Source organism: Lampetra fluviatilis, chromosome 32 (genome assembly GCF_964198595.1).
Source record: "Lampetra fluviatilis chromosome 32, kcLamFluv1.1, whole genome shotgun sequence".
Classification (NCBI taxonomy): domain Eukaryota; kingdom Metazoa; phylum Chordata; class Hyperoartia; order Petromyzontiformes; family Petromyzontidae; genus Lampetra; species Lampetra fluviatilis.
In genome coordinates this window covers 3,731,841-3,758,593 of record NC_136306.1, presented here as the reverse complement: position 1 = coordinate 3,758,593, position 26,753 = coordinate 3,731,841, and the positions used below count along the sequence as shown (strand labels likewise).

Here is a 26,753-nt window from a genome sequence, read left to right as displayed (position 1 = left end):
CCCCACCCAGCCCCACCCCTTCCACCCCCCCACCCAGCCCCTCCCCTCCCCACCCAGCCTATCCCTCCCCACCCACCCCCTCCCTGCACGACGGACACAATAATCCCCTGTGGGTTGGTGTAACCAGGAGGTTCCTACCAGTATTAATTGTGAAGTTAATTTATTGTTAAACTGAGAGTTGTTACGAATTAATTGTCAAGTTAATGAATTGATAATGGTTACACTGAGAGTTGTTACGATTTAGACCCCAGTCGTATACCAACTTAGAGGGGCGAGCGAGAAAGCCAAATAAAAATGTAATTACAAAATTATCCAAATTAATTAAATGATTATTATTCATATTTAATTAAGTATCCAGCTTTATTAAAGATGTATTACATTTATATTAACAGTTAATCAAATAGTTATCTAAATAAATTCAACAATAACTATTTGTATTTAATTTAATAATCACCCAGCTTTATTGGTGGGTAACTATATCCTTTGGGTCTTTCGGTAAAGCCACGTAGATAGAAGAAAAATAATAAAAATAAAAACAATATCACGACGTTTCGATCGCAACACAAGACAATCACCAACATATCTGCATTTTCCATAAATATGCTAAATTCCTCTTGATATGCAAATTCCTTTGTCAAGGCGCCCTTCCCCCTCCAACCCAGCAGCTTAAATATACGTTGCCAAGCCTGGCGGTGTTCATTCAGACGCTGTCTTTCCGACAGCCCTGTTCTTCACCTGAGGACGGCTGCTTGCGTTGTGGCCGAAACGTCGTGAGAATTGTATTTTATCATGTTTTATTTTTATTATTTTATTATTTCCCTTCTACGTGACTTTACCGAAAGAACCAAGAAGATGATCCAGCAGTTCCACTGATTATTATTTATAATCCACTGCTGGATTATATTTGTTCCGTCTGAGGACGATAGCTTGTGTTGCGATCGAAACGTCGTGATTTATTTTATGTGAAACCTACGTGACTTTACCGAAAGAACCAAAGAATATGAATTGCTGCAGTCACGAGAGCTTCAAGTCAATGGCATTTAAATAATAAAAATAATAATAGATACATAATAGAAATAAAAAAAATATTTTATTTCCAAAATATTTTTTTCTATTAATAATTATTAAAATACTTATTTTATTTCTATTATTATTTTTATTATTTTTATTATTTATTTTTATGTTTACCTACGTGACTTGACCGAAAAAACGGAAGAGTATGAATCCTTGCAGTCAGGAAAGCCTCAAATCTATAATTTAAATATTTACCGCATCCAATGGGTATAAACAGCCGGCCAATCACAGCCCTCGGGTGACGTCACGCGGCGGCCGGTTGGGGCCGTTGGCCAATGGGGCGCGTCGGCGCGCACCACGTGGTTAGATTTGAATGTGAGGCTCGCGGAGGGAATGCGCAGCGACAAGCGCGACACTCACAGTGAGGCCTCGACAACAACATCAACAACAACATCAACAACAACAACAGTGGCAACAACATCAACAACAGTGGCAACAACATCACGAACAGTGGCAACAACATCATCATCCTCAAGTGCGACACCATCACCACGATCATCCCCATCGGTGAAATCGGCACCACTACCGCCACCATCATCGCCACCACCACCACCGCCACCACCACCGCCGTCCTCGTGATGCCTGCGCCAGGGTGAGTGTGGGCCCGGCCCAGCCACGCAGTCGTCACAGTCCCTCGCTTGACGAGAGGCACAGCAGTCACGGCCACCATCAGTGGCCTGCCGATTGATATCAGGAGCGGCCCAGGGCAGCGCACGTGGCGCGGTGTAAAGGCACCGGGAGACACAAAGACGGCCGGGCCTGCTGGTGGGAGCTTCACCGCCGTCTTAAGTGCCATGGGTGGGCAAACACAATAGCAACGAGAGACAGTTACATCCAGTTCGGTAAGAGACGCTCAACGTTTGCAGAGCGGCACCGCTAAGGGCCCACAGCGGTGCTGACGAACGTGTTCAGTTTGACTTCTTAGCAGAGAGTCGCAATGTCAGGGACGCTCTGCCACGTGGCCCCGTGCAGTGCGCGTGGTGTGGGCTTTGCCCAAGACGGGCACGGCACCAGCGGTGTCAACATCGGCCTTGGTGGAGGAGGCTCGTGAAGGACCCTGCTACTGGGACCAATTGGATGCAGCAGCAATGGGAGGGCGGATGAGCGACGCTCACAACAACGAGCGGAGCGCCGGGTGACTAAAACGCGATGAGTTGGCACAGGTGGTGCCATCTGGCCAGGTGGCATGTCAACCCATGGCACCTGGGCCTGTCCCGTGAGCTGCCAGCGAGCCTCCGACCACTTCACGTGGCCTCAAAGTGCCCCTCGCCTGTGATGTCGTCACCGCCACTTGGTGACAAACAGCGGGGGTTGTTGTTGTTGTTGACTATATCGTGTTGTTTAAGTTCGTGATTGTACGTGTGACTGTGGGCAGTGGTTAGCCCACTCCGAACCTGGCGAGCCGAGTTTGGTTCCCGCTCACCGACATCAACATTGACACTTATTTGAATCGGTTCTGGGCCTCCCCTAGATCGACTCGGCCTCAAATGAGTACCCAATGCAGTGTGAAAACATCGACACATGTGGTCGGGCGTGGTGCTGGCCACCCACCTTCCTTGTGTGCCGTGCCGGCCTTCATAGGTGCTCGCAATCAGCACTTGCCCCAACAGTCTGTTGCCTTGACACGTGTGTGACGACTCATGTGTGATTGTATGTGTGGCTGTACCTCAAGTTGATCTCATCTGCACTCTCTCCTCCCACTGCAGCTTCGCTTCCCCAGAGGCATCGTCGCCACGCCGGTGCCGCCCGGGTGGAGCCATGAAGTTAAAGGGACAAGGTGAGACCCAGGGTCTCAGCAAAGAGGTCCGGCCACACCACCCTCACCTCATCAACCGGCCACAACACCGGGTTAGGGGCCTGTGGTCCATGAGCTTGGGTCGTGCATTTACCACTTGATTCATGGTTCAAGAAGAGCGGCTGCCCTGGTTAATACTGCGGGTGTATTAACATATTACGTGTCTCCTCAATAGAGGTTAAACACCCCATGGCGCTATTTGAAAAACAGTAGGCCACGTGTGCCTGCTTCACGGTCAACACTGTCCGAATTTCAAAATCACTTGCAAATTATTTTGAAAGTACAGTGCAACACAGACCCCCTACTCACCGTGAAACTGCTGCAAACTGCAGTGGTCTGTAAACAGTCGGGTGGTAGTGGCGGCTTATGCACTGTGGAGGCGAGGGTTGGGTGGGTCACATGTTGTTGCGAAACTCTCTTCCCGTGGGCGTTGAGCTGCCGTTCCCTGGCTCTCGAGGAAAAGGCAGTACAGCAAGTGGACTAATCGTTATCTGTTTCCATCTGCCCCCTTGCATGCGTGGATTTTCTTGTGTGCTCCAGTTTCCTTTCACTTGTATAATAAAAAAAGACAATGCAATACGCTTATAAAAAAAGTGCTTCAACTCATTGCAGCTTTCCTGGATAAATAATAACTATTGTAATTATGACGCGAATACCAAATGTACGAATGATGGATTTCAAATTAAACAGCACAACGTGAAGTTTCCATAGAGCCAGGGGAGAGCTCATTGAGACGCAAATCTACGTTTCGAGATGTCCGTGCGGTAGAAATATTCTGGCGCACAAAAACAAACTCAAACATTTACAGGATGGGAAAAGGGCGAGAAAAAAAACCTTTCTGGGCAAAGCGAACACAAATAAGGGGTGAAAGCAAACACAAAAGTATTCGCTCACATCTGCACTTGTCCCTCAAATGAAGTGGAGAGGTCGAGTGCTCTGGTAAATGCTGGCTCCCTCACCCTGGAGGGCAACGGCCTTCTACAAATAAAGGTCACAAAGATGATTACATTTGGTAGCGGTTTAACTTTATTCCTTCCAATATACCCGAGGTGACAGGACTTGAGCCGTACACATTTCTCATTTCGGTCGATAAAATGCTGTCGCGTGATTCGCTCTTATTGGCTGTGTAGATGAAGTTGTGCCGCTAGCGTGTTGTCACCCGAGGTGGCACAAGCAATCGCAGCCCCGGGCCACGGCTGTCACGGTTGCGCTGTGCAGTGGAACCAGGGTAGCGGCTCACAGGAGGCGGGGTGAAGGTAGGGAGGGCCTCTCTTTAAGGTGAAGCCCTCTCTGTGTCGTTCTATTCGCCGGTGTAGTGTCTGTGACCTCTGATGAAGATATTCCGGACTGTGAAGGGAACACTCTTGTAATACCGTGCTCACGGCCACTTGAACATCATGACTTGTCCACCTTCCTCTCTCTGTCTACCTCTAATCCCTTTCTTACTTTACCAAAATCATCGTCACGGTTACAGCGCAGCGGTAACAATTGTGCCTCGCAGCAAGAAAATCTCGGGTTTGATTCCCGACTCGGGTGGTTTTTCTGTTTGGATTTTCTATGTTCTCACCCTGCTTTGCTTGGATTTCCTCCGCGTTCTCTGGTTTTATCCCATAGACAATATTTTTAAAAAAGCACTATGTAATTGGTGTTGTCCAAAACATTCCGATGCTGAAAGATTTCCTGAAAATTACAGAATTTGGATTGCGCACAGCAGCAACATCGCCGTCGCCTGCGAAAAACTTGGCCGGACGCTCCTGAACAAGAGTCTTGAGACTCTTGTGAGCTTTTCGTGGCTAAACAAGCATTACAAATAATTACCACCAGTTTCTCCAGGTTTCCCCCACCACGCTTATTGCTACGTGTTCCAAATTCTAAATGTATCTATGTTGAACCTCTTTTGCGCCGTACGTAGCCAACCGTTTCCCCCTTTCGCTTACGGTGCACAGAAGAGCAGTCGCAGTGATCTCTTGTAGTTCACCCCTTTTCCTGGTTCTTCCTGCTGTCCACATCATAGGCGGTAGCCACCTCCAGCACCACGGATCCACAGCTGTGAGCCCCCCCCCACCCCACCCCTTCCTATTGGCTGCATTGATCACGATAACCACGCTTGCGAGGATGAAATGAAGTTCGATTTCCATCTGGTGGTGTCGGGACATGGGCCTCGCTTGCCTCGCCGTGAACGTGCCGCTTGCAGGCGCCTCTTCAGCCCGTGTCTGTTTTGATGAAAGCACTTGCAGGGTGCTCGTGGCACCCGAGTGAAACCAAAGGGGAGGAGTGCATTGGCAGAACCGCCGGCGCATGACTCGCACAGCTCTCACTGACGTTTTGGCCAATGACTTATTCAGAACAGGTAGGGAAGCCTCGTTAACCAAGTTTTATTTGGAACCCAAACTATGAATACACGACTGCACAACTTCACACTGTTTGTTGTGGCCTCCAACTGTAAATCGATCAATCGATTCTCTTAAGAGCCAACGCTGACCTCCTGTGGTTTGATCTTCCACGAAGCTCATGGTGCACCCTAAATCGCATCCGCACAAACCACGGTAGATGCGGATGCCTGATGCACAAATGGAATTTAAAAACTCTCCAGTAGTGTGTGACTGTAGTCATCCAGAACGGACGATACGACGAAATGCCCGATCCGCAAATACAAAGGGACATCACAGCAATGCAACTCCGCTGCTCCTGGCACGGTTATCTGGCTTGACCACCCGAATGTGAAATTGTTGTTGTTGTTGCTCTGCATCAGCCATACGAAAGAAGAAGCCGACTCCCAAGCATTGAGCAGCTGTGCGTTGCGCTGTTGTAAGGCAGCGCGGCGAGTGGGCTTTGCGACGTGACTCGTGACACCAACCCCCTGACCCCCCACAGGCTGTCTGCTGGACATCACCAACTCCCCGGTCACTGCCTCCACCACGCCACTCGGCACCAAGGTCTGGGGTCCGGGTTCCAAGGCGCCCGCAGGGCCCGGGCGGGCCGAGGGTAAGGCAGGGGGCTCCCTTGCAGGCACCGGAACGTTGCATTGATTTAAAGATGAATCCTCGCGATCCGCTCGGACGATCGTGTCGGTGAAAATCTATTCGTTTTATCGCGTATGCAAATTGTGCATAAATGTTACCTTCATGATAATGGTACGATAGTCTATTCGTTAGGGCTAACGGAACAAACAAGGTGGGCAAATAAGAGGAAACATACGAGATGGTACAAATGTGATGGACAGTATGTAGAACTTACTTTGCACCGTACGTAGCCAACCGTGCTAATAGGAGGTGCAGAGGAAGGACAACAAACTAACACACAAAAAGCAAGTCTAAAGAAATTCGTTTCAATCTAGATTTAAAAGTGCATAGCTCCAGTGGCTTCATAATGTGAAGCACAACACAATCGATGCACGCAGCACGAATGTGATGTAGGTTTCATGCCACGAATCTCAACGAGTTTAACACGTAGGCTTTCGCGACCAATATTATTCATAATCAACGTTTTTGGGTTTAGATCGCGTTATTTATAAATGTGTCGTAACCCTCCACCACCCGACATGGCCAATCAGTAAAAAAGTGTCACGTTGACAAAAGACAATTAGTTCACTGCTTTAGCCCACCGGTGTGTTGAAGCGTGAAACCACAACATTTACAATTTGAGTACGACGTTTCGCTGGTAATTGCATCCAGCATCATCGGGCAATTCGCCAGAATGGTGAGGCTCTACTCTTGCTCCCGTTCTTATATAGAGCAGCAGGGTGACGTCATCATTAACTCATCAACTCATCAGGTGCAACGATTTGAGGCGGGTGGGGGTATTGTAATTATATACTAGATTCGTGAAATCACGGTGGGTGGGGAAGTGTGAGGGCGAGTCGCTAGACGCCGACTCCCAGATGCCCGGGGAGGGTTAACGGGAAGCCGGACGATTGGTGATCATCATCACCGCCGCGCGAGCCGTGTCATCCCACACCGGCACCAACGAGGCGGAACCAACGGGATGTTGGCAAATGCCCGCGTCGTCTCTCTTGCAGAGCCAGCATTCATCACGGACGAGACCTTCGACTTTGACTTCGTGCTGTCGCCGACCAGGTGAGAGGAGGGCACACAGCAACAGACTGACGACCAGTTTTGAGAACGCCCCTGTGCAGTGAATATTGTATACGGCTCGTTAGGGATTGCTGTGGAGCATTATGGCTGAAAGCAAGGCAGTGGTAGCACTCATGCCTCACATCAAGAAGAGCCTGGGTTTCATTCCCGACTTGGGCACCTTTCTGTGTGGAGTTCGTTATTTCTCCACCTGTCCTGCAAGGGCTTCCTCCGGGTTCTCCGGTTTCCTCCAATGGCAAACAAACCACGTACAATGTAACCGGCATTGGCTAGATAACATTCCAATGCTGAAACATTACCCGCACATTACTCTGTTTGGATCAAACGTAACATCGCCCCTTGCTGCGAAAACTCGGCAGGACCCTCCTGAAAGAGAGTCTTGAGACTTAGTGAGGCTTTCCTGGTGAACAAGCATCATGATAATAATGAAGCACATAATAAACAGAACTCTGTTCTGCATCTCCACAAATAAAACTGTCTTTATTCCACTGAGACCTCCTTTACCAGTGGCAAAATATAGTAATAGGTTTTTACCATTTCAACTGGTACAACACTGGTAAAGGAGGTCTCATAGTGTAAATGCTTACCCCGAGCTCTCAATATTCTGATAGTGCGCTGTCTTGGAGTTGTACGCCTTTTGGCGTAATCTGGTCCAACACCAATGGAGACTAGGCTCTAAGAAAAGCTGTCTCGGGTGTGGACCAAACAACTACAAGGACAGTGCATATCATTATCATCATCAGAGTTGTTTATTTTTGTTTGCATTTGACTGCTTATGTTGTGGTTATTGCAAACATGATGCCTTGTATAAAGGTGTCAGTTTTTGTACCAGTTGAAAGGGTAAAAACCTATTACTATGTCTTCATTCCATCGGTCGATCGGCTTTCCGGTCAAATGTTGCTTAGTGCTGTTGGTCTGGCAAGCTGAGAGGCCGCTGGCGTGAGGACGCGTTGTGTTTGTGCCGCGGTCCCGTAACCCGTGAGTGCTGCCCTTAGTCAGGAGAGGGGAGACGAGGGGGACGTGGAGGAGGAGGAGGAGGACGACGACGAGGTGTTCTTCGGGCCGATGGGCCACCGGGAGAAGTGCATCGTGGTGGGCAAGGGGCTGCAGCAGCAGGACCTGGGCCCCGAGCCGCACTGGAGTCCCCTGAGCGGAGACAAGTTTGTGCAGGTGCCCCTCCCCACCCAGCCTGACGAGGAGCCCCTCCCCACCCTGACGAGCCCCTCCCCACCCTGACGAGGAGCCCCTCCCCACCCTGACGAGGAGCCCCTCCCCACCCTGACGAGGAGCCCCTCCCCACCCTGACGAGGAGCCCCTCCCCACCCTGACGAGGAGCCCCTCCCCACCCTGACGAGGAGCCCCTTCCTGCCTTGACATGCCCATCGCTCATCCTGCTTAAAGAGCTCTAACCTTTCCTGAGCGTCACGTCCACCGCAGTCCACGCCAGTCTACGCACGAACACCCCAGCCGCAACCAAACCATGGCTCTGTCCTCGATGCGCGTGGGTGCGGGCGAGCGACATTGGGTCCCTCTCCCTCCTCCCCCATTTCCCCCCTCACTCCATCAGGTCTGCAAGGAGGCGACGCTGCTGGCGCTGCACATGGAGAAGGCGAGCGTCGCCGGGGAGGCCCCCGCGGCGGGTCACGTCGCTCGGTCGAGCAGAAGCAGCAAGGCCAGGGCCAGGGTGGTGGAGAGGTTCGTGGAGGAGTCTTGCTCCAAGCTCAAGCTAACGGCCCAGCCCCAGCCTCGCACCCCCCGCCAGGAAACCTCTCTGCCGCGAGGACCGGCGCCCGGGACCGGGGATTGCCCAGACTCTGACCGTCGAGTGGCCGGGGATGGCAAGGAGGGGGAGGTGAGCGGAGCCGGCCCCGAATCGGAACGGCCACAACCGCAGCCCTCGACCAACGCGACACGCGCCGGCGCTCGGCAACTACCGTCGTGCACCTCGGCAGTCACGGCAACGCAGGTAACGCAGGTAACGCAGGTAACGCAGGCAACGCAGGCAACGCAGGCAACGCAGGCAACGCGTGATGCTCGTGCGCGTCCGTCCGTCCTCGGCGACCTCGCACGACCGCCGTGGCGACCTGACCGCCCACTTCCTGACGAGCGCTTGTCTCCCGGCGCAGGCGAGCGACGACGGCGGAGAGGAGAGGCCCCTCCTCAGCTGCCCCGTGTTGGAGGACGACACATTGGACGCGCCGGCGCTGTCGAGCCTGCCCCTCCCCAGCCGCACCAAGGTGCCCCTCCCCCCCCCCTTCCCACCCCCCCCCCCCCCTTCCCACTCGACCCGCTCAGGGACTCGTTACGTTTGTAAAGATGGCTGTGACGGCCGTTCCGACCGTGCCGTGGCCGTCCAACTCGTGCGCTTTCTCCCGCAGCTGCGGCGAGCGCTGGGACTCAGGCCGCCGGCCCCCGTGGGAGGAACTCGGCCCCCGCCGAGGCAGCAGAAGGTCTCGTCCTCGTCCTCCTCTGGCTCGTGCTCCTCGCTGCTCGGCCTCGGCTCGAGCCGCCGAGCCTCCCCCCGCGGTGAGTCGCCGCGGTGGGCCGGGCGCCGCGTTGTCCTGCGCTGCGCCGTCCCGCACGGACGAGCCCCGCCGCGGCAGGCGCTGACGCCACCGTTTCTCTCCGCAGGCTCCTCCGCCGCCGGCGCCGCCACCGGCGGCGGGCGCCTACGGGGCGCGCTTCGACCGCCGACGGGCCATCCGGTGCAACCGGGGGGACTCCCCCGCCCGTTGTCCCTCTCTGGTCAGCAGGCGCCGGCGTCCCGGAGCCATCCCGCGAGGAGGGCGGTGTCCGCGCTTCCCAGCGGGCGCGCGGGCTCCGCGTCGGAGGGCTCGGCCGTCGCGGGCGGCGAGCGGGTGCCGACCGCGGGCCGGCCGGCCCGGCGCGGGCCCCAACGGGACGGCGGGAGGGCGGCGGCGGGAGGGGAAGGCCGGGGGACGCCGGTTGCGCCGAGCGGAACCGGGGACGCCGCCCGCGCCGTCGGGACGGGCTCCGCTCGTCACCCCGCGACGCCCAGCAAGGAGGGGGGGCGCGGGTCGGCAGCCGCGTTGTCCGGCGACGCCGCCTCGGGGGAAGCGCGGGGCGTATGCCGAGCGGGCAAACCGCGTGGCGTCGCAGCTGGCGTCGCGCTCCCAGAGGCGGGGACGCCCGTGAAGCTGCTGCGGGGACAGAGGCTCTCGGCCCTCGGCTCGACGGACAGGTGAGATGCAGCTGCACGTCTTGCGCATTTCCCATAAACTCTAGATTGCCAGGGCGTGGCCAGGATGTGCCAGGGTCAATCTCTGTAGCCGTATTATTTCCCCATTCTCCAGGCCACCGGCCGTGTTTGTGACTCCATCAAAGCCGCCCCCCCGCTCCGCGATGCCGACGCCCGTGGCGGGGTCACGGGGGGGGGCGGTGGTGCCGCCGGGGTCGACGCCGGCGTCCGCAACTCGCCGGCGCTCGTGTATTCCGGCCATCACGCCGATCCGCACGCCGGCCTCGCTGAGACCCCGGCGCGACCCAGACGGCATCGCCGCCGCCGCTGTCGCCGCCGCCGCCGTGCGAGCGGACGCCGAGGGGAAGGCCACGGACACGCGAGCTCCCTCCCAGCTCTTGTTCTCCCCGCCAGCCACGGAGAGTCTGCACGCAACCACGAGGTGGGAACCCAGCGAGAGATGTAAACCATGTGACCCTGTAGCACACACAGCTGTGTAGCCATGCCCAAGCCCAGGAGGGCCCAGACCCCTGCCTTGAGTGGTGTTGGCACGGAGAGTGAGCACAACGAAGGCCCCCGGCTGTACCTTGCCTGATTTGACATCCCAGCCTCTGACGACGAGCCCTCGCCGTGGCCGTTGGCGTCGCGGTGCCGGTCACGCGTTTGCGTCGTCGCTCACGCCGATGTTGGGTGCAGGGGGGTGGGGCGCCCCTCTTCGTGTCGCCGCAGCTCCCGTACCGGCGCCAGCGCACCGCCGATTAGCCCCGTGGGGGTGGAGCGTCGCGTTGCGAAGGGAGCAGTCCCCGTTGAGGCGTCTTCGTCGATCGTCTCCCTGAGCCCGGACAGCGACGTCCCCCTCCAGAACGTGGTCGTCAACCTGTTTGGAACCGCGACGGCGCTGGAGCAGCTGGAGTCGTTGCTTCCTGCAGAGGTGAGCAGCGGCGTTCGACCGCATCGCGCCGTTCCCGCAGGCGGACCGTGCGAGGGGCGGCGGTGGCCAACTCCGAACCTTCGAGTTGCCATGCTTGCTAACTGGACAGTTGGCAAGCATGGCACGTATAAACGGGATTCTTGACACCGCACCCCCCTGAATCGCTCCCAAAGGTGCATGACGATCTCGTCCCAGAGCGTCGCGAGGTTTGTCGCTCGTTGCGTTTGACGAAAGTTTGTTTCTCAGGAAGGCGCCAAGAGTCGCGAGATTTAGCGATGATGGAATCGCTGATTTGGCAATGATGGTTGGGGGGCCATGGCGGCGGCGTTGGTGGTGGTGGGCGGTGTTGTTGATGGCGGTGTTGTTGATGGCGGTGTTGTTGATGATGTTTGTGCCGTTCCAGACCTTTGCCTCGCAAGGGGAAGCGAGCGGTGACCTCCTGCGTGGGTTTGCGGCTCAGAAATCGACCCAGGCGGAGGAGCGACCCCTCATCGACCTCTCCGACAGCCCCGAGGCTCGAGATGGAGGAGGCGGCGGCGGCAGTGGCAGTTCCAAGGAGGCAAGTGGCAAATTGGAGATCAAATTCAGTCGGGTCAATAACCCGGAAAAATGTCCACACCCAGCACACCACATCCAGTAAACACCACTCACTATATGGGGCTGCGGCCACCACTGGTCACGTGTGCCACCTCTAATCGGCCAGCGATGTGGAAGATAAGGTCTTGGGTGCGCGAGTGGCAGGCATGCGTGGAGTCGTTGCCTCAGATCAGTTCATACGCTCACGACACAAGCACAGAATTATGCTTGCGGCAATTGTTCTGTACGATGATTTGCTCACTAAACGTTAATGCCATTCAAATGGGGAAATTACAAACCATACAAACTGAGGTGGCAAAATACGAGACTAACAGATAGAATTGATGGATTCTATAAACGATTATTGATGAATCCACACGCAATTGGCGCACCCCCAGTATGAAGCCCCGGGCGGGTTTAGCGACGCGGCCTCCTCGCTGTGGCCCTGGCATTTGGTGTCGACCCGCGGGAGAACCCGCGGTGACGGTCAGCGTGTCGCTTTTGCGTTGCAGCTCATCGACCTGAGCTCCCCGCTCATCAACCTGGGTCAGAAGTCATCGGCGGAGTGCCTCCTCATCAACATCGACTCCCCGCTCCTCAAGTTCTGAGCGTGCGGGCCAGGGCCCCGCCGTCTCGACTCCCTCCTGCCCGCCCGCCTGCTACTGTACCCCCACTGCGGTGGGCCTGGGCTGGAATTGGCACTGTATCCTGCTAGGTGGAAGAAAAAAATCTGCAGTCTCTTAAAGGTGAAGAAAGTGTCTTATTGATGTTTATATTGGTGGTGTCTCCTTGTCTACTCATCTCTCTAGCCGTGTTATAATGTCTTGCATGTCATTATTTTAGTTGCGTGTTTCGTTTTTAAAAAAAGAGCCAATTAAAGTTGATTGAATATGATTGGGCGAGTGTGGTGTTGAGGTGTGCTGCAGGATGTGCGTGTGGAGAGGCTGATGTGAGATGACCAGGAGACTGGGGGTGGGGATTTTGCTCCTGGAGGCTCCGTCGCAAAGCACCTCGCACCACCATGCTCGACTCAAGGACACGCGGTGACACGGCACATCATCGTGCAGCTCAACATTTATTTTAAACAGACTGCGGATTATTATTTACAACAAAAAACAAACGGCTACACAATCATTTACGTTAGAACCCTCAAATAAATACACACCTAGGGAGCAAGGGAGACCTGAAGCGGAGGGAACACGGTCCTTTTAAATAAAACAAAGCTTCCACACGCTGCTCACATTCAAGTCTCCGCACACAACTGCCGCCACGCTCGCACCCGTGCAGCAGGGCTCCTTTCATTCACAAATCCAGCATATTACTTCTCGCTCTGGCTGTGAGTCTCGTGCCTGCCTCATCCAGTAGGCAGGCACGGACAATAATGCCACGAGAAAATGAAGCCCTGGATTACACAGGCACACGGACATCTGAAAGCGCAGGGAGAGTAGGGCCTAGAAATTCCTATGCCAACAGTGCACTGGGGGCAGGTCAACACTGACAGGGGGTGGACACTGGCCGGTTCGCAACGAGCGCAAGGCCGCGTGTAGTCACAGGTGCGACACGATGCCGGCCGCGCAAGCGTGTCGGCAACCATGCAAACTCGCAAAAAAACAACTTCCAGCACAACAAACGCTAAGGCGGTGCGCAACTCAAAACACAGCGAAACGCACGGTGAAATGTCGTTCGTGGGTTCAACCACGGTTCAAGCGGGGCGCTCACAATTCTAGTCTCGCCTGCCTGAGGTGGCAAAATTCTGGTCCTTCCAATTCACTCCCAACAGACAACACGAGTGAACTCTTTGGTAAGCTGCGCTGCCTTCTGGGAGTGCGACACTTCAGCACTCCCGGAAGGTCGTGCGGCCGATGGGTTGTGTAAGGAATACTTTTACTCACCGTTAATGGCCACACAGGAACTGAAACCACGAAAGTTCTGCCACCCCGGGTGGCACCGACAAGTGAGACGCCTACGTGTGGGCTCGTGGGGACGGACGAGCCCTAAGGCCGATCGACGAGGTCACGCGTGGACACCTTGGCAGGACACTCCGAGCGCTGGACGTGGCTCTGCAGGACCAGGCGCGACACGGGGTCACTTAGCAGCAAATGGGAAGCGAAGTAACGACTCGCAGGACGTAGCTCTGCGGGCTGGCTCACGGAGTTAGCAGCAGAGAGTGCAGGGGGGTTTCCAGTTTTCTCGGCGCGGCTGCTTCTGCGCCGCCGATGCCAACGGCGGTGGCAGCCGGCCACCTCGCCCCACGCGGGCAAGGAGTGGTGGTGGCTCGTACCAGGGTGACGTGCTTGTGTAAATGTGTGTCTTGATATACGTGTGTGTGTGCGCATTATTGTATGTTTGAGTGTGCGTGCATGCATATATATCTGTATATACCTGTGTGCTCAACATGACTTGCCTTGAGTGTGTATGTGGAGAGCAGTAGCGGAACCGTTAGTGCACTGCGTTACAAGCCGGCGACCTGAGTTAGATTTCTGCTCATGGCCAACAACAGTGATGATTATCTGAAACAGTTCTGGGCCTGCCCGAGGTCGACTCAGTCTCAAATGAGTACTTTGTGTGAAAACATCGCCATTGGGAAGGCAAAGACGGCTGGGCGTGGTGCTGGCCACCCACCCCCTCGTGCTGTGCCGGCCACTTTCCCCAACAGATAGTTAAGGCTATATGGGGGAACTTTGTATGTATGTGCACAAGTCTGTGCATGTGTGCACGTAGTGCTCTGTTGTTGGTCACTTGACATTTGCAGCCCTTGAGCCACGTGTGTGTGAGCGTATGCATGTAAACGTGCATGTGTACACATGCGCATGTATGTGTATACGCGTGTGTGTGTATACACCGCGTGCGTGCGGGGTTCTAGCTGCCGCTGCCCTCCTCTGCCGCATCTGCGCCCTCGTTGCTGTGGGAGTCCAGCGCCACGCGAGCTCTCCACATCCGCACCGTGCGGTCACTGTGGAGCACAGACGCCCGTGTCACAACACAGCGGCACAACTCCACTCGCCCAAAGCGAGCCTCTCACGGGAGGACACGGTGGGGGGCCAGGGTCGCCTGGCATGAAGGAGTGATTGTGGGCCTGGTGGGATGGCAGTAGCGTGGCTGGCCTGGCCCCTGGTGCAAGAAAGAAATGGGCTCCACCCCCCTGCCCCTCGTCCACTCACTTCCTAACAGAGAACCTAGGCCCCTGCAGCTCGTGGGCCCCTGTGCAGTTGCACCGCCTGCACACTCGACGTCTGCACCACCACTGCTGGAAGGGCAGGTGAGTCGATATCCCCCCACAGCTCCCACACAGCGCGGCGCGACACGAGTGAGCGCGTGCGCCGATTCATCTACTGATACCGCTGTGTGCTGCGGACTTCCCTGACTGGTCGGTGGCACAAAACAACCCAGCGAGGATTTTCCCCGATGCATTTCCTATACAAACTTAGCGTAAAACAATGGAGAACCCCCATCACTGCAGGTGCTGAATGCTGCTGGGCCATGGTTGGTCTTGTGGCCCCACCGCAGGCGAGGTTCCCGGGCGGGGGTCCTCGAGACGTCCCGAGTTTATCTTCGCCAACGCCGCGGGAGCTTCCTGATAACGAGCTTGCCGCATCGGCCTCGGGGGCCAGCGCCGCGCACTAGTCGTCTCTCGAGCGACGGCCGACGGGAGCCACGCGCACGGCCACCGATAAAAGTTGCCCGCCGCCGTAAGTCAAGAGGTGTGGGCGCAGAGGCCCCCGCTGCGGCGTGGTCAGGTGCGGGTCGCGATAATGAGGGCGATCGCCGAAGAGGCGAGGGAACCTGTCGGTGTTTAGGCATGGCAGCTCTGCTGGGCTGTGATGCCGCCAGAGTCTGATGCTGCCGGCCCTGAACCGAGGGCCTTGACGGATGTGTCTAACTGGGTTTCTCTGCAGAGCAAGCAGTGAAGCAACCATCCTTCCTGTTTGACTCATGCGATGTAGCCTACAGATCAGCTGCAAACACTCTCCTCGATAAACTAAATCCTCTAAGATTAGCTCTTAAGATTCGCCTTAGATGTCCCCCTTAGAGATCGCATCAATGCAAGCTTCATTTTAAAGCTGATCTCGCCCCGACAGACCTATGTAGAGACCTACACTGGGCGATCTTCATCGACAAAGCACTGAATTCTAATGAGTTCAGGATTAAATGACATTCTCCATCCTTAGCCGGACGGACCTCTGTGTGCCCGGTGAAAATTCCTAGATCATCCTCTCGGCGCCGTGCTGCAAGACCGCCTCCACCGCTATCGCTGGGGGTGCTGTTGGCCCAGCTCCGCTACGTCCGAGGCTGTGCGCGCACGGTCGGTTTGTTTACGCGGACGTCCGTGACGGGATTATTGACACCGCTGTTGATTTGTGTGTGATCACCCTTGTTCACTGTTCACCCTGCTTGCAGTTGAGTTCTGCCGTGGGTTTCGTGTAAACAACTTGTTGCTAGTTTGCTTGTTCTTGTTGCTCTGGTTAGTTTGCACATTCCCTCCACCTTGCAGTTTCTGGAAGCTGCCACCACTGCCCAGGTCTATGTAACTATGGATCTCCATGTAACTATGGATCTCCATGCAACTTTGGATCTCTGTAACTCCACGAAACCGTGATGTCCTCTAACTGACGCCAATGCCGATGGTCTTGGGCTACGGTCGTTCTCGTAACAGAGCTGCTCGGCTCAATGGGGCCTTGCCAGCTGAAATGATAAAGCCTGAGTCTGTTGTAAAATGGCTATAGACATAGATTAGGTTAGCGGTGCGGTTAGCGGTGAGCTGCGTGGTGAATGGCACTCACTTGGAGGCGGTGAAGATGGAGGAGGAGTTGGTGCAGATGGCATTGATGGGGCTGTCGTGGCCGCGCAGCTCGGCGCGCAGCGCGAACGGTTCCACGTTCCACAGCTTGAGCACGCCGGCACGGCACGCGCTCAGCAGCACCGGCTGGCCCGGCACCGCGCCCAGCGCGCACACCCAGTCCTTGTGCGCGTTCGGGATTTGCTGCAGAGACGTCGCAAACACACGGAGAGAGAGTGACCTCCATACTCTTTGGTTCTTTCGGTAAAGTCACGAGGACAGGGTGAGTGCGGGTGTGTCCTCGTTTCCCTCTCCCCTCCTCAGCTATATAATCCCTTGTCAGAGCCATCTCTTTGGCATACCTCAGCGACTGTTTTCGCTGTTGGTTGTCCCCACCTGATGACGGACGCTTGTGTTGCGCCCGAAACGTCGTGATTTAATTTAGTTATTTTTATTATTTTATTTCTAACTACGTGACTTTACCGAAAGAACCAAAGAGTGGATCCCTGCAGTTACGAAAACTTCTAATCTAGAATTAAGAGTGATCTCCCTTAAGGCGACCCCCGACCCCCAACGCGTGAGAACTCGTCACTGGCGGCCGGAGCCCCGACGCAACTCCAGGATCTCGGTGGCGTCGGCTCGGCACTGACCTCCTGGTCGCCTCCCGGTCGCCTCCCCTTGGACTACGACCGGCCTCCCGGCGCGGCGTCGGTCCGGCTGCTCGCATGAGAGGGCCGTGGGACGCAGGCTCGAACGCCCGATGGCGGCTCGGTGTCTGACTCGGCCATTATGAGCCTTCCTCGCGACCCCGCCACCCCCAAGCATGGGATGTGCATGGGGAGCAGGAATCGTTGTGAGCGAGCGACGACGCACACAGACGAGGCACGCAAGGCAGTGGGTGGCCAGCTCCACGCCCGGCCGCCTTTGTCTCCCGAGTGACGATGTTTATACACTGCACGAGGCCCTCATTTGAGGCTGAGGAGGCCCAGCACCGGTTCAGATAAAAGTTACTGGTGTTGGCCGTGGGCGGGCAGCGAACTCGGGTTTGTAGCGCAGTGGACTAACCACTGCACTGCTGCTCCCCATGCATACAGGCCCTGCCCTAACCCTCACCACAGTAACAGTGGTAGCGACACGTGTGGCCTGTGCTCCAGCACTGTGGAGGCAGCAGCGAGGGTTGGTGGATCGCACACGGATATTGCGTGGCCATCGAGAAAGAGCCGTACCCTGGCTCGCCAGGCGAAGGCGGTACAGCAAAAGTGTGGATTCCACCTGTTCCGTCTGTGCGGGACAGAGTGTTTCCCCCTTGCACATGTGGGTTTTCTCCGAGTACTCCAATTTCCTCGCACACGTAAACACTCGTCAATGTGCTGCTAAGACCTTCATATATAAAGGACCGCAGAGCTTGGGTAATGGTTGGGAGGGCCGGCTCGCTGCCTGGCTGCTGCCTTCCCGCTCGACCGCGATTCCTCCTCAGCGCCTCTTGAGTCGTCCTCTCTACGCGAGCGCCGAGCGGATTCCGTGCGGCGGCGCCGTGTTACCAGTTCACATTGTCACGATGGTCATAGCCCAGCCGGTGTCTGTGGTTCGAGAGCCTCTTTCTCCGAGCCGGACGGCCTCGTCACCGTGTAAGCCCGCAGCACCCACCTGCAGGAGCTCCTGCTTGTTGAGGTCCCACTTCTTGATTCCGTTGTCGCGGGAGCCGCTGAAGAGGACGTCCCCGATGACGGCGAGCGACTCGATTCCGTCGTAGTGCGGCGGCTCCATGCTCCGCGTCGGCCCAACCGTGCCCAGCGCTCCCTCCGACACTTCGAAGACCTGGCGGGCGTGCACAAAGATCCCCCATAGAGCCTTCACCAGACCGTTGGGGCAAGTGCTGTTAGCGAGCATGTACGTGTGTCTTTCTACGTACGCGACGGCACACCCACACGCAACGCTCGCGCGTGCGTGTGTATGCGACAGTGTGCACGCACACTGCACGTGAGTATGTATGCGACCACACAAAGACGTAGGTCACCCGCACGCATGCACACGGAGCACGTCGTGACGATTCCCACGGCACAAGCACACGGACATGCTCAAGCACCATACGTCACTGGCGTGGCGAGCACCGTACCCGGATGTAGTGGTCCTTGGAGCCGGTGATCACTTTGCTCGTGCTGTCGGCGTTATAGTCGACGGTGAGGGTCATGACGGGGCCTGTGTGCCCGCTCAGCTTCCCCGTCGACTGGAACCTGGAGACGTGGCAACACGCGCTCGCTCAGCGACCGACGCTCTCGTAACCGCACCTCCTTCGCCTCCTCACCAGCAGTGGAGAATCGAGATGCCACTATCAGGATGACCTCAGATGGTCGTTGTCCGTACCACGCACCCCCCTTCCACGCACCCCACGCGTTGAAGTCGCAGGTCACCCGGGATGTACACGATTGCGTCAGATCTCGGAAGCTAAGCCGGGAATTGAGCCTGGATAGTTCCTGAAAGGGCTACCAATATAGTAAAACCTTGGATTGCGAGCATAATTCGTTCCGGAAACGTGTTTGTAATCCAAAGCACTCGTGTATCAGTTGTGATCACGTGACGCTCGGCAGACTAAGCGTAAACACGTACTACTCGTATTGCAAGACCTCGTTCGTTTATCAAATTAATATTTATAAAAAAATTTAGCTCATCTTGCAAAACACTCGCAGACCAAGTTACTCGCAATCCAAGGTTTTACTGTATGCGTAAACCAGGTGTTGGTGGGTTACTGTGGAGCTAAGTCTTCAGCATCGGACAGAGCAGCAAAACCCAATGTTTTACTGCAGTAAACTCTCTCTTCCCACACGTATCGTCAATTGCAGAGGACTGCACAGCTTGGGGGGGGGGGGGGGAAGGAATTTGGCACCGGCTCTCTGCCTGACTGCCGCTTCCTTCCCACTCGTCCGTGGTTCATTCTCGCGTCTCTGAGTCCTCTCTCTCTCTCTCTAAGCGAGCGAGCGAACACTGCGGCAGCGGCTGCGTGGCACAAGTTGATATTACTATTATCATCATCATACATCACCACAAAATAAGCCCACGTGTGTGCGAGTGTGTGTAAACATCGCCACTCGTGAGGCAAAGGCGGCCGGGCGTGGTGCTGGCCACTCACCCCTTCACGTGCCACGTTGGCCTTCGTAGGTGCTCGCTAACAGCACTTGCCCCAAAAGTCTGTGAAGGCTATAGGGGGGATCTGTGTATGTGTGTGTGTGTAGGTGTTCGCCACTTCGTGGCAAATGGCATTTGTTGTTGTTGTTCGCAAACAGCACTTGCCCCAAAGCTCTGCTAAGTCCCAATGGGGAAATGTGTATTTGTGTGTTGGTGCTCACTGAAAGCACTTGCCTCAAAAGGCTGTAAAGGCTATATGGGGGGCCTTTGTCTTTGTGCATGCTCACCGTTTGAGGTCCCACATGCGCACGAAGTTGCTCGCGGCAGCGTAGAGGAAGGCGCCATTGTGGCTGAGCATGATCTGGTTGATCTGACTCTCGCCGGCCGGGAAGGTGACCGTGCGATTCGACACACTGGCGCACTGGTCTCCCATGGTGACCTGTCCCGATGACCTGCGGACGCCCGTTGTATGAAGACAAAGAGCCGAATAAGGCTGGCGCGACGCGAGAGTTCGCGCACGGTGAACCGTTGTCTCCCTGCGCTGATGTTTACGCACCACACCAGGTGCTCATCTAAGGCTGAGTTGACCTAGGGGAGGCCCAGGATCGGTTCAGACATCACTCGCCACAGATGTTGGCCTCGAATGAGTGCCAGGTACGGTGTGTGTATAAAACATCAGCACTGGGGAGACAAAGGCAGCCGGGTGTGGTACCAGCCACCCACCCCCTCGTATGCTGTGTTGGCCTTCACAGGTGCATACAAACACCACTTTCCACAACAGCCTGTTAAGGCTACCGGGAGGGCCTTTTACTTTGTTCATACATTAGCAACTGTTGTACCCGTGGCAAAGCAAGGGGAGGGCAGAGTGAAGGATGTAATGTATGGGGAAAAAAGGAACGGGAAGAGGGAAGAGAAAGAGTGGGAGATACGAGGACAAGGATGGAAGAGGAGCGGAGAAACGGAAGCAATGAGTCAGGGGAGCGATTCCGAGTGGAGGTGGCCACGTAGGAGTCACGCGATTCACACGAGAGGCTTGCGCTCATCTAGACAGAGAGGTGCGTCCACACATTCACACGGCACGTGGAGCTTGGAGTGGCTGAGGCGCGCCCGCGGACGTACGGCCCCCGTGCGAGTGGCGACACTCGGCGCGGCGGGGACTCACGTGAGCGTGCGGATGCACTTGGCCGAGTCGCGGATGTCCCACACCTTGACGTACGACATGGAGACGGTGAACACGAGGCCCGAGTCGCCGCAGTACTTGACGGACACCACGTTGTTGGGGTGGCCGCCCAGCGACATGATCTCCTGACCCGTCACCAGGTTCCACACCTTGCACGTGCGGTCTGCTCCGCGCACACGCGCACGCGACGTCACTTGGTGACCTGTCCCAAGGGCAGAGGTCGCAACCGGGTACCCGATACCCATACCCTACCCGATACCCGGCTACCCGTACCCGGCCGGGTACGGGTACGGGTACCCGTTTGCGACCCGGGTGCGGCCGGGTACGGGTAAGGAATCAAAACCCGTTTGCGACCTCAGCCCAAGGGTAGCGCGTTCGCCGCTTGCTGGAGCGGTTCGTATCCAGCGGCCTCCCTGGTTATTACTGCAGTGCGTAATAACCGAAATGATACTACGCACTACGCACCGTCTGCTTTACTCACAGTGGACGTTAAAGGTCGCGTGATGTCAGTCGCAAGGGGAGGCCATTGTGTGCTGGCATCAAGGTCCAAAATGAGCCAAATTCACCCAGCAATGATCTCCCCTTACTGGCAGCAGGCTAACACCCCATGTCACTCTTGCAACCGAGACTCATCCTGGTCTCTTGGGATCTCACCTGGTCACACAAAACCCCACTTTGTCAACTCCACCCTCACATCCACTCACGCGGTTCACGCGCAAGAGCACGGGGCACGCGGACCATGAGACGGCGTGGAGCAGCATGCGGACCGCACGGGGCGCACTCACCCTTGGCGCCGGTGAAGAGGAGGTCGTCGGTAGCGTCTAGGCACAGCACGGCCTTGGTGTGCCCCTCGGCCACGTGCAGGCACTGCAGCGCTTGCGAGCGGTTCCCACGCCCGGCGCCGCTGTACGGGTTGATGACGCCCCTGGCGGCACGGAATGGCACGCGCCGTCACTCGCGTCGGCGCGCCGTGGCTCCGGCCGCCCTCGTGGCGGCGGGGGGGGGGGGAGGCCACCTCCCACCATCTCGTGCGCCGACCGCTTAGGCAACTACTCCGATATCTGAGCGGAGCTCCGCCTCGGGCGCTCTACGATTGATCCACAGAGGGCACGGCGGCGACTACAACGCGCGGCCACGCCGCGAGAAGCGGATCGGCCCGAGAGGTCGACCGGGATGTGAAACTGGATCGGCGTGCGCTCGGATCCACCGGTTTCTCGTCGGCGGGTTCGCGTTGTAAAATCGCGGCGCCCGTCGCAGCGTTAGCGCAGGCCCCGCGGTGAGCGGCGCGCCCTCCCGAGCGACAAAGCCATGCAAGGACACCCAGAGCAAATTAAAAATGAACGCGTTAATGCGCGCGGCACACACGGTGAGTCACACGTGACGTGGCGCCCAAGTTGCCCCCCCCCCCCCGCAGAGGGGGGGGGGAGGGGGGCGGAGCGGCGGCGGTGGCGGTGGGAGCCCAGCGAGCGCCGTGCGGCAGCGTAAATCACCAAGTGACACGTGGATTGGAGCGGGAGAGAAATGAAATGAAGGGGGGGCAGAATAAACACGACAACACCAATCCAGAAATAGGGTGGGAAGAGAACTCAATACCTGCGGAACTCTGGGTAGGAAGAGTCACTGTCATCTGACCTGGGAGAGGAAAGCATGACGCAACAGATAGGTACAGTCACGAGTAGAACTGGAAGGCCCAGACCGTGGGGAGGTAAGGCGGGCAAGTACAACGGCGCTCCGTCTCGCGTGACGCCGACATCTCTTGCCGTGCCGGCACCACCGCGGCAACAAGTCGCCCTTCTCTCACGCCAGCCTCGCACAGCGGTGACACGAACAGTTGGGGACGGACACGGAGCGTCGCGAGCTGACGCTGCTACCCAGTCCACCCACCCCCACACACGCTGACCCCACCGCTATGGACAGTTGCTGCACCGAGGTTCACACAGTTTAGTGGCTTGGAGATGGACACCGGGACACTGAGGGTACTGTGGTACCGAGTCACCAGGGCACCGAGCCACCGGGGCATTGAGGCATGAGGGTCCCGAGGTACCGGGGCATGTGGCATAGCAGAGTACCAGCTGGGAAGTAGGTCACTAAGACATCGGCCTGCGCCGGCCACTCTAACTCCACCACGGCATAGGGCGGCGAGGTGTGCGCGTGTGTGCATGTGCGGGGCGTGGCGCCGACTCACTTGTCGTGCGCGGGCGAGGACGGCGCCTGGGCGCTCGTCAGCCGTGAAAAGACGTTCTTGTCGGTGCGCGCACGGGGCGGGGGTGACGGCGGCGGAGTGATGCTCGCCTCCGACGTTCCCGAGTCGGACCTGCGCCGACCCCCGACGCGCACAGGGGCACGCGCACAACACCAACTCCATGAGCGCGGGACTCGATAGCGTCGCGAGCTGGCGCCCCTAACCGATACCGGCACGCGCTGTCCGCGACGCTTCCCGTGGAGCTGCTTCCCCAAGGCCGGCAAAAATGTAGCGGCTTAGAAGCCGATAGCGGGGCACCAGGTCACCAGTACACCCGGTCACCCGTGGTACCACCAGGTCGCCGGGGCACCGAGACACGTCGGCGCCTCATGGTAACACGCGGCCGACTCACTGCTTCTGGTCGCGCTTGGCTCGGTCGGCGTTCTTGTCAAGCGTCTTGCGCCTGCCGAGCAGCGGCGACGGCTCGGTGCTCCTCCTCTCCGAGCCGCTCGACGGCGTTCTGCTGCTGCTGCGCGCAACAAGAGGACATCGTCAGAGCCGGCGTCCGCAGACGCCGAGGGCGGGAACCGTGCTCGCCTCGGCGGCCGGGCGCCCGCTGCCCCAAGCCAGGCTTCTCCGGCGACCGCGGGCAGCGGCGGCGGCAAGCGGCTGTCGGCATGCTGCACGCGGATGCGCCTGCGCTCCCCGCCCCCCACACACAACCATGCACCTTGCTCCCTGCTCCACGCGTGCTCCGCAAGGTCCCAGTGCCACCGTAGCTGCCCGACGACGACGGCGGCAAGAAAACGCGAGCGGCAACGCGGAGTTAAACACCGGCAGCGGTGGCAGCGGCAGCCAGCACCCGATGTGAACCCGTGTCTCACGCGGGCAGTCGCATAGCAAATGGGTGTGCAGGCGGTGTGACTGCAATGCGGCTCCCAAGCCAGAGAGAGTACCAGGTGCGCGACTAAGAAGAGGGACCCATGCTTCCCACGCTGCGCGCAGGCTCCGAGCGTGAACATCGCAGCGTTCAAGCATCGTGGGGCGCCCGCGATTATCGGGTTAATTTGCGAGCAGGACCGCATTTTGACGACCGCAATTATAAATCATCCAAGGCAATTATCTTAATAGGTGAACGACGGGCTGGTAATTGGGAAATGCGTGGCTGTAAATGTAATTTGCTTGTGATTATAATGCAGTCCAAAGCGCGCGGCGCCGTTAATAACCGCACACGCCGCGAGCGACAAGGAGGCGCAGCGTGTCCCGTCGCGCACGGCCACGCGGTGCACGCTCCCGCGCGGAGGCACGAGGAGAGGCAACACCTGTGGCAGCGCGCAACGGCCACCCCCTCCCGCCCGGTCCCCGGGGCCGCCGCCGCCGCCAGCCTCCTCCACCCGGGGGGGTCCCGCACGCCACGGCCGCCCCTGTCCAACCACCCCATGCCAGGAGGCCAGGGCTTCCCGGGTCCGAAGGTGCCGCGCTCACGCGGCCGGTGGCGGAGGCCGCCGACACCGCCGCTCCTCCTCCGCCGTCGCCTCCATGCCTCTGCCGGCTAGCGCCTGACGCATGGCCCGCTCGGGGGAGTTAAAAGTGAGCTCAAGACTCCGGTGAAAGTTAGTGGCGGACGCGACCCAATGCGCCACCCGACGGCTCCAGGTGCCGTAGGTGCGCCCCCGGGGGCTGTGTGGCCATCGGCCGCCCCACACGGGGCGGGAGGCCGAGTTGATATAAAGTAGACTCGAGAGCTGCGGTCAGACGCCCTATTAGGGCACTCAGCGGAGCGGTTCATTTGTAAAAACACAGACCGAGAACACTCTTCAGTGAGCTAATTATGTAAATTGTGATTCACAAGGAGTTTCTGTTAGTGTCAGATCGTCGCATAGGTTCTGATCAAAATGTTTCCCCTAGAGCCCTCCACTACCCAGCGACAGACACAATTGAGTCGTCACGTCGTGGCCAACGGCGCCGATCGATTTTGTTTTTCAGCAAAGCCAGCGGGGGTGGAGGAGGGGGGGAGGTACGTTCAAAAGCCCAAGCAACATTTTTGACAACTTTGTCTGACGTTTCGCTGGAGATCCCACGAAGCATCGTCGTAAGGCGTTAACGATATTACGAATCGTAATATTGGTGGCGAACGCCTTCGTGTAACACGATAACTGTGTTTCAGGAGGAAGTGACTCCTTGTGGGGTGCTCTGTAGCAGCGAGCGCCGACGCCGTCACATCGCTCCCGGTACTTGTAATGCGACGTCTCCACGGAGACCTTCCCGTGGCTACGGCCCCCCCCCCCCCCCCCCGCTTTCTCACGAGCGAGGCTCCACACGGCGCACGTCGCTCACCTGCTGTTCACAACCTTGCAGACCCCAGCGGTGGAAATTCTACATTCCTAAGACGGGGAATCACTGTAACTCAATTTACTGACCGCCCCCCCGAGGGATGGTGAGTCGAGCCAATCCTAACCCAGCCCCGGATTTAACGTCGCAACCTTCCGATTGGGCACCGCTGGTCGAGCGCTGCGTTGGCCGCCCGGGTGCCTCGGTGTGCATCGACAGCGGCCGTCTGTGCCTCGGGCTGCCTCGTCCTGGACGGGGCCGCGGCGGTGTCGGTGTGCGCCGGCCCGGTAGCGGAAACCAGCAACGCAACTTCCCCCCCCCCCCCCCCCCCCGTGGGTTCCTCCACCTGTATGGAGGTCTCACTCTACTGGACCCGACTGTGTCATCTCGCCACACTGTGTTCACTCACCATGCTGCGAGTCACCACCCACTCACCCACCCACTGAGTCATCCACTCATTCACCAGCAACTCACTCACTCAGCCACCCATCCACCCACTCACCTTACTCGTTCACCCACCCACTCACTCACCTACTCACCCACTCACCTACTTACCCACTCACTCAACCACCCACCCACCACACTGCGAGTCACAACACCATCCACTCACCCACGCACTGAGTCATCCACTCATTCACCCGCAACTCACTCACTCAGCCACCCACCCACCCACTCACTCAACCACCCACCCACCACACTGTACGTCACAACACTTCCCTTTCTGCTTCTTCCCTTACACTGCTCCACTGTGAAACGCCACGTACACACACACACACTCACGATACACACTCACCATACACACCATATACACTCACCACACACACTGATCATACAGGCCATCACTGCGGCCAGCAATGGAGGATTCACCCATGACGGTTGAGAGAATAATTTCACCCTTGTTCTTCGCTCGCAACAGGAAACACGTGGCGGTAATAAAGGCAACACTCCGAGTGACGTGCGCTCGCAGGAGGGAAACTCATTGTCCGGGATTCGCGGCGACGACGACGACGAGAGTTATAAAGTAACGTCGCGCGATCACGGTGCAGGTGCGGAGCGGGTCGCCCGGGCCCATGAGCCCAGCCCCCGTGGTCTCGCCGTTCTCGCGCCAGGGCTGGGGCCTGGCGCCGTCTGCGGTATGAGACGTACGAGGAACGACCGATAACACGGAGGACGCGTTCGCTTCTTCTCCGGATGCGCGTCCATCATCGGCGCCACGACGATGCCCGTTAAACGTGTCGCTTAACGCGCCCGCCTGCCACGTTAACCAACGGCTCCGATTCTCTCGCAATGAGACGCGGCCAGTGCCGCCGCATCAGGGATCTGTCAGTATCCTCGTGGATTTAAAGCGGCGCCAACACTTTCTCCAACGAACTCGGGCGGCGACGTGCACACAGACAACACGCACATACAGAGAACACAAACACAGACAACACACACACATAGGGGCATGTGCCCCGAGCTTTAGTGATGACCTTGGGAGAGTTGGTGCGG

General features: G+C 57.4%; 2 protein-coding genes and 1 long non-coding RNA gene across 10 annotated transcripts in view; 2 read left to right on the top strand and 1 right to left on the bottom strand.

Annotated features, from left to right (window-relative positions):
* Positions 1–1,462: 1,462 nt before the first annotated feature.
* On the top strand, positions 1,463–12,512 carry GTSE1 (G2 and S-phase expressed 1). The gene is made up of 11 exons (XM_078871637.1): positions 1,463–1,666; positions 2,781–2,851; positions 5,744–5,854; positions 6,888–6,945; positions 7,959–8,133; positions 8,531–8,720; positions 9,595–10,165; positions 10,254–10,604; positions 10,859–11,093; positions 11,497–11,652; positions 12,182–12,512. The coding sequence occupies exons 1-11, from the start codon at positions 1,653–1,655 to the stop codon at positions 12,275–12,277; spliced, it is 2,028 nt and encodes a 675-aa protein (XP_078727763.1). The 5' UTR covers positions 1,463–1,652; the 3' UTR covers positions 12,278–12,512.
* LOC144943813 (uncharacterized) lies at positions 8,725–9,523 on the top strand. Its single transcript, XR_013639533.1, has 3 exons — positions 8,725–8,929; positions 9,090–9,200; positions 9,342–9,523. It is a non-coding gene; the product is annotated as an uncharacterized LOC144943813 (long non-coding RNA).
* Positions 12,513–12,725: 213 nt separating the features above from the next.
* LOC144943633 (kinesin-like protein KIF21A) overlaps positions 12,726–26,753 on the bottom strand; it is a 61,259-nt gene continuing 47,231 nt past the window's right edge. For 5 of the 8 annotated variants that reach the window (XM_078871271.1, XM_078871277.1, XM_078871279.1 and 2 more), the window contains 10 exons: positions 23,344–23,460; positions 22,935–23,063; positions 22,343–22,381; positions 21,535–21,674; positions 20,732–20,912; positions 19,857–20,021; positions 18,563–18,680; positions 18,094–18,264; positions 16,451–16,650; positions 12,726–14,622 (listed from right to left, as the gene is read on the bottom strand). In XM_078871271.1, the coding sequence (XP_078727397.1) occupies positions 14,529–14,622; positions 16,451–16,650; positions 18,094–18,264; positions 18,563–18,680; positions 19,857–20,021; positions 20,732–20,912; positions 21,535–21,674; positions 22,343–22,381; positions 22,935–23,063; positions 23,344–23,460 (1,354 nt within the window). In that variant the 3' untranslated portion in view covers positions 12,726–14,528. The remainder of the gene's footprint in view (positions 14,623–16,450; positions 16,651–18,093; positions 18,265–18,562; positions 18,681–19,856; positions 20,022–20,731; positions 20,913–21,534; positions 21,675–22,342; positions 22,382–22,934; positions 23,064–23,343; positions 23,461–26,753) is intronic. The other 3 variants (XM_078871273.1, XM_078871274.1, XM_078871278.1) reach the window with 2 other exon arrangements.

Bases quoted from the DNA above. Each gene is read 5' to 3' on its own strand.
- GTSE1 (XM_078871637.1), top strand. The intron at 6,946-7,958 runs GTGAGAGGAGGG...TGCTGCCCTTAG, and splicing joins TTCGTGCTGTCGCCGACCAG to TCAGGAGAGGGGAGACGAGG. The intron at 10,605-10,858 runs GTGGGAACCCAG...TGTTGGGTGCAG, and splicing joins AGTCTGCACGCAACCACGAG to GGGGGTGGGGCGCCCCTCTT.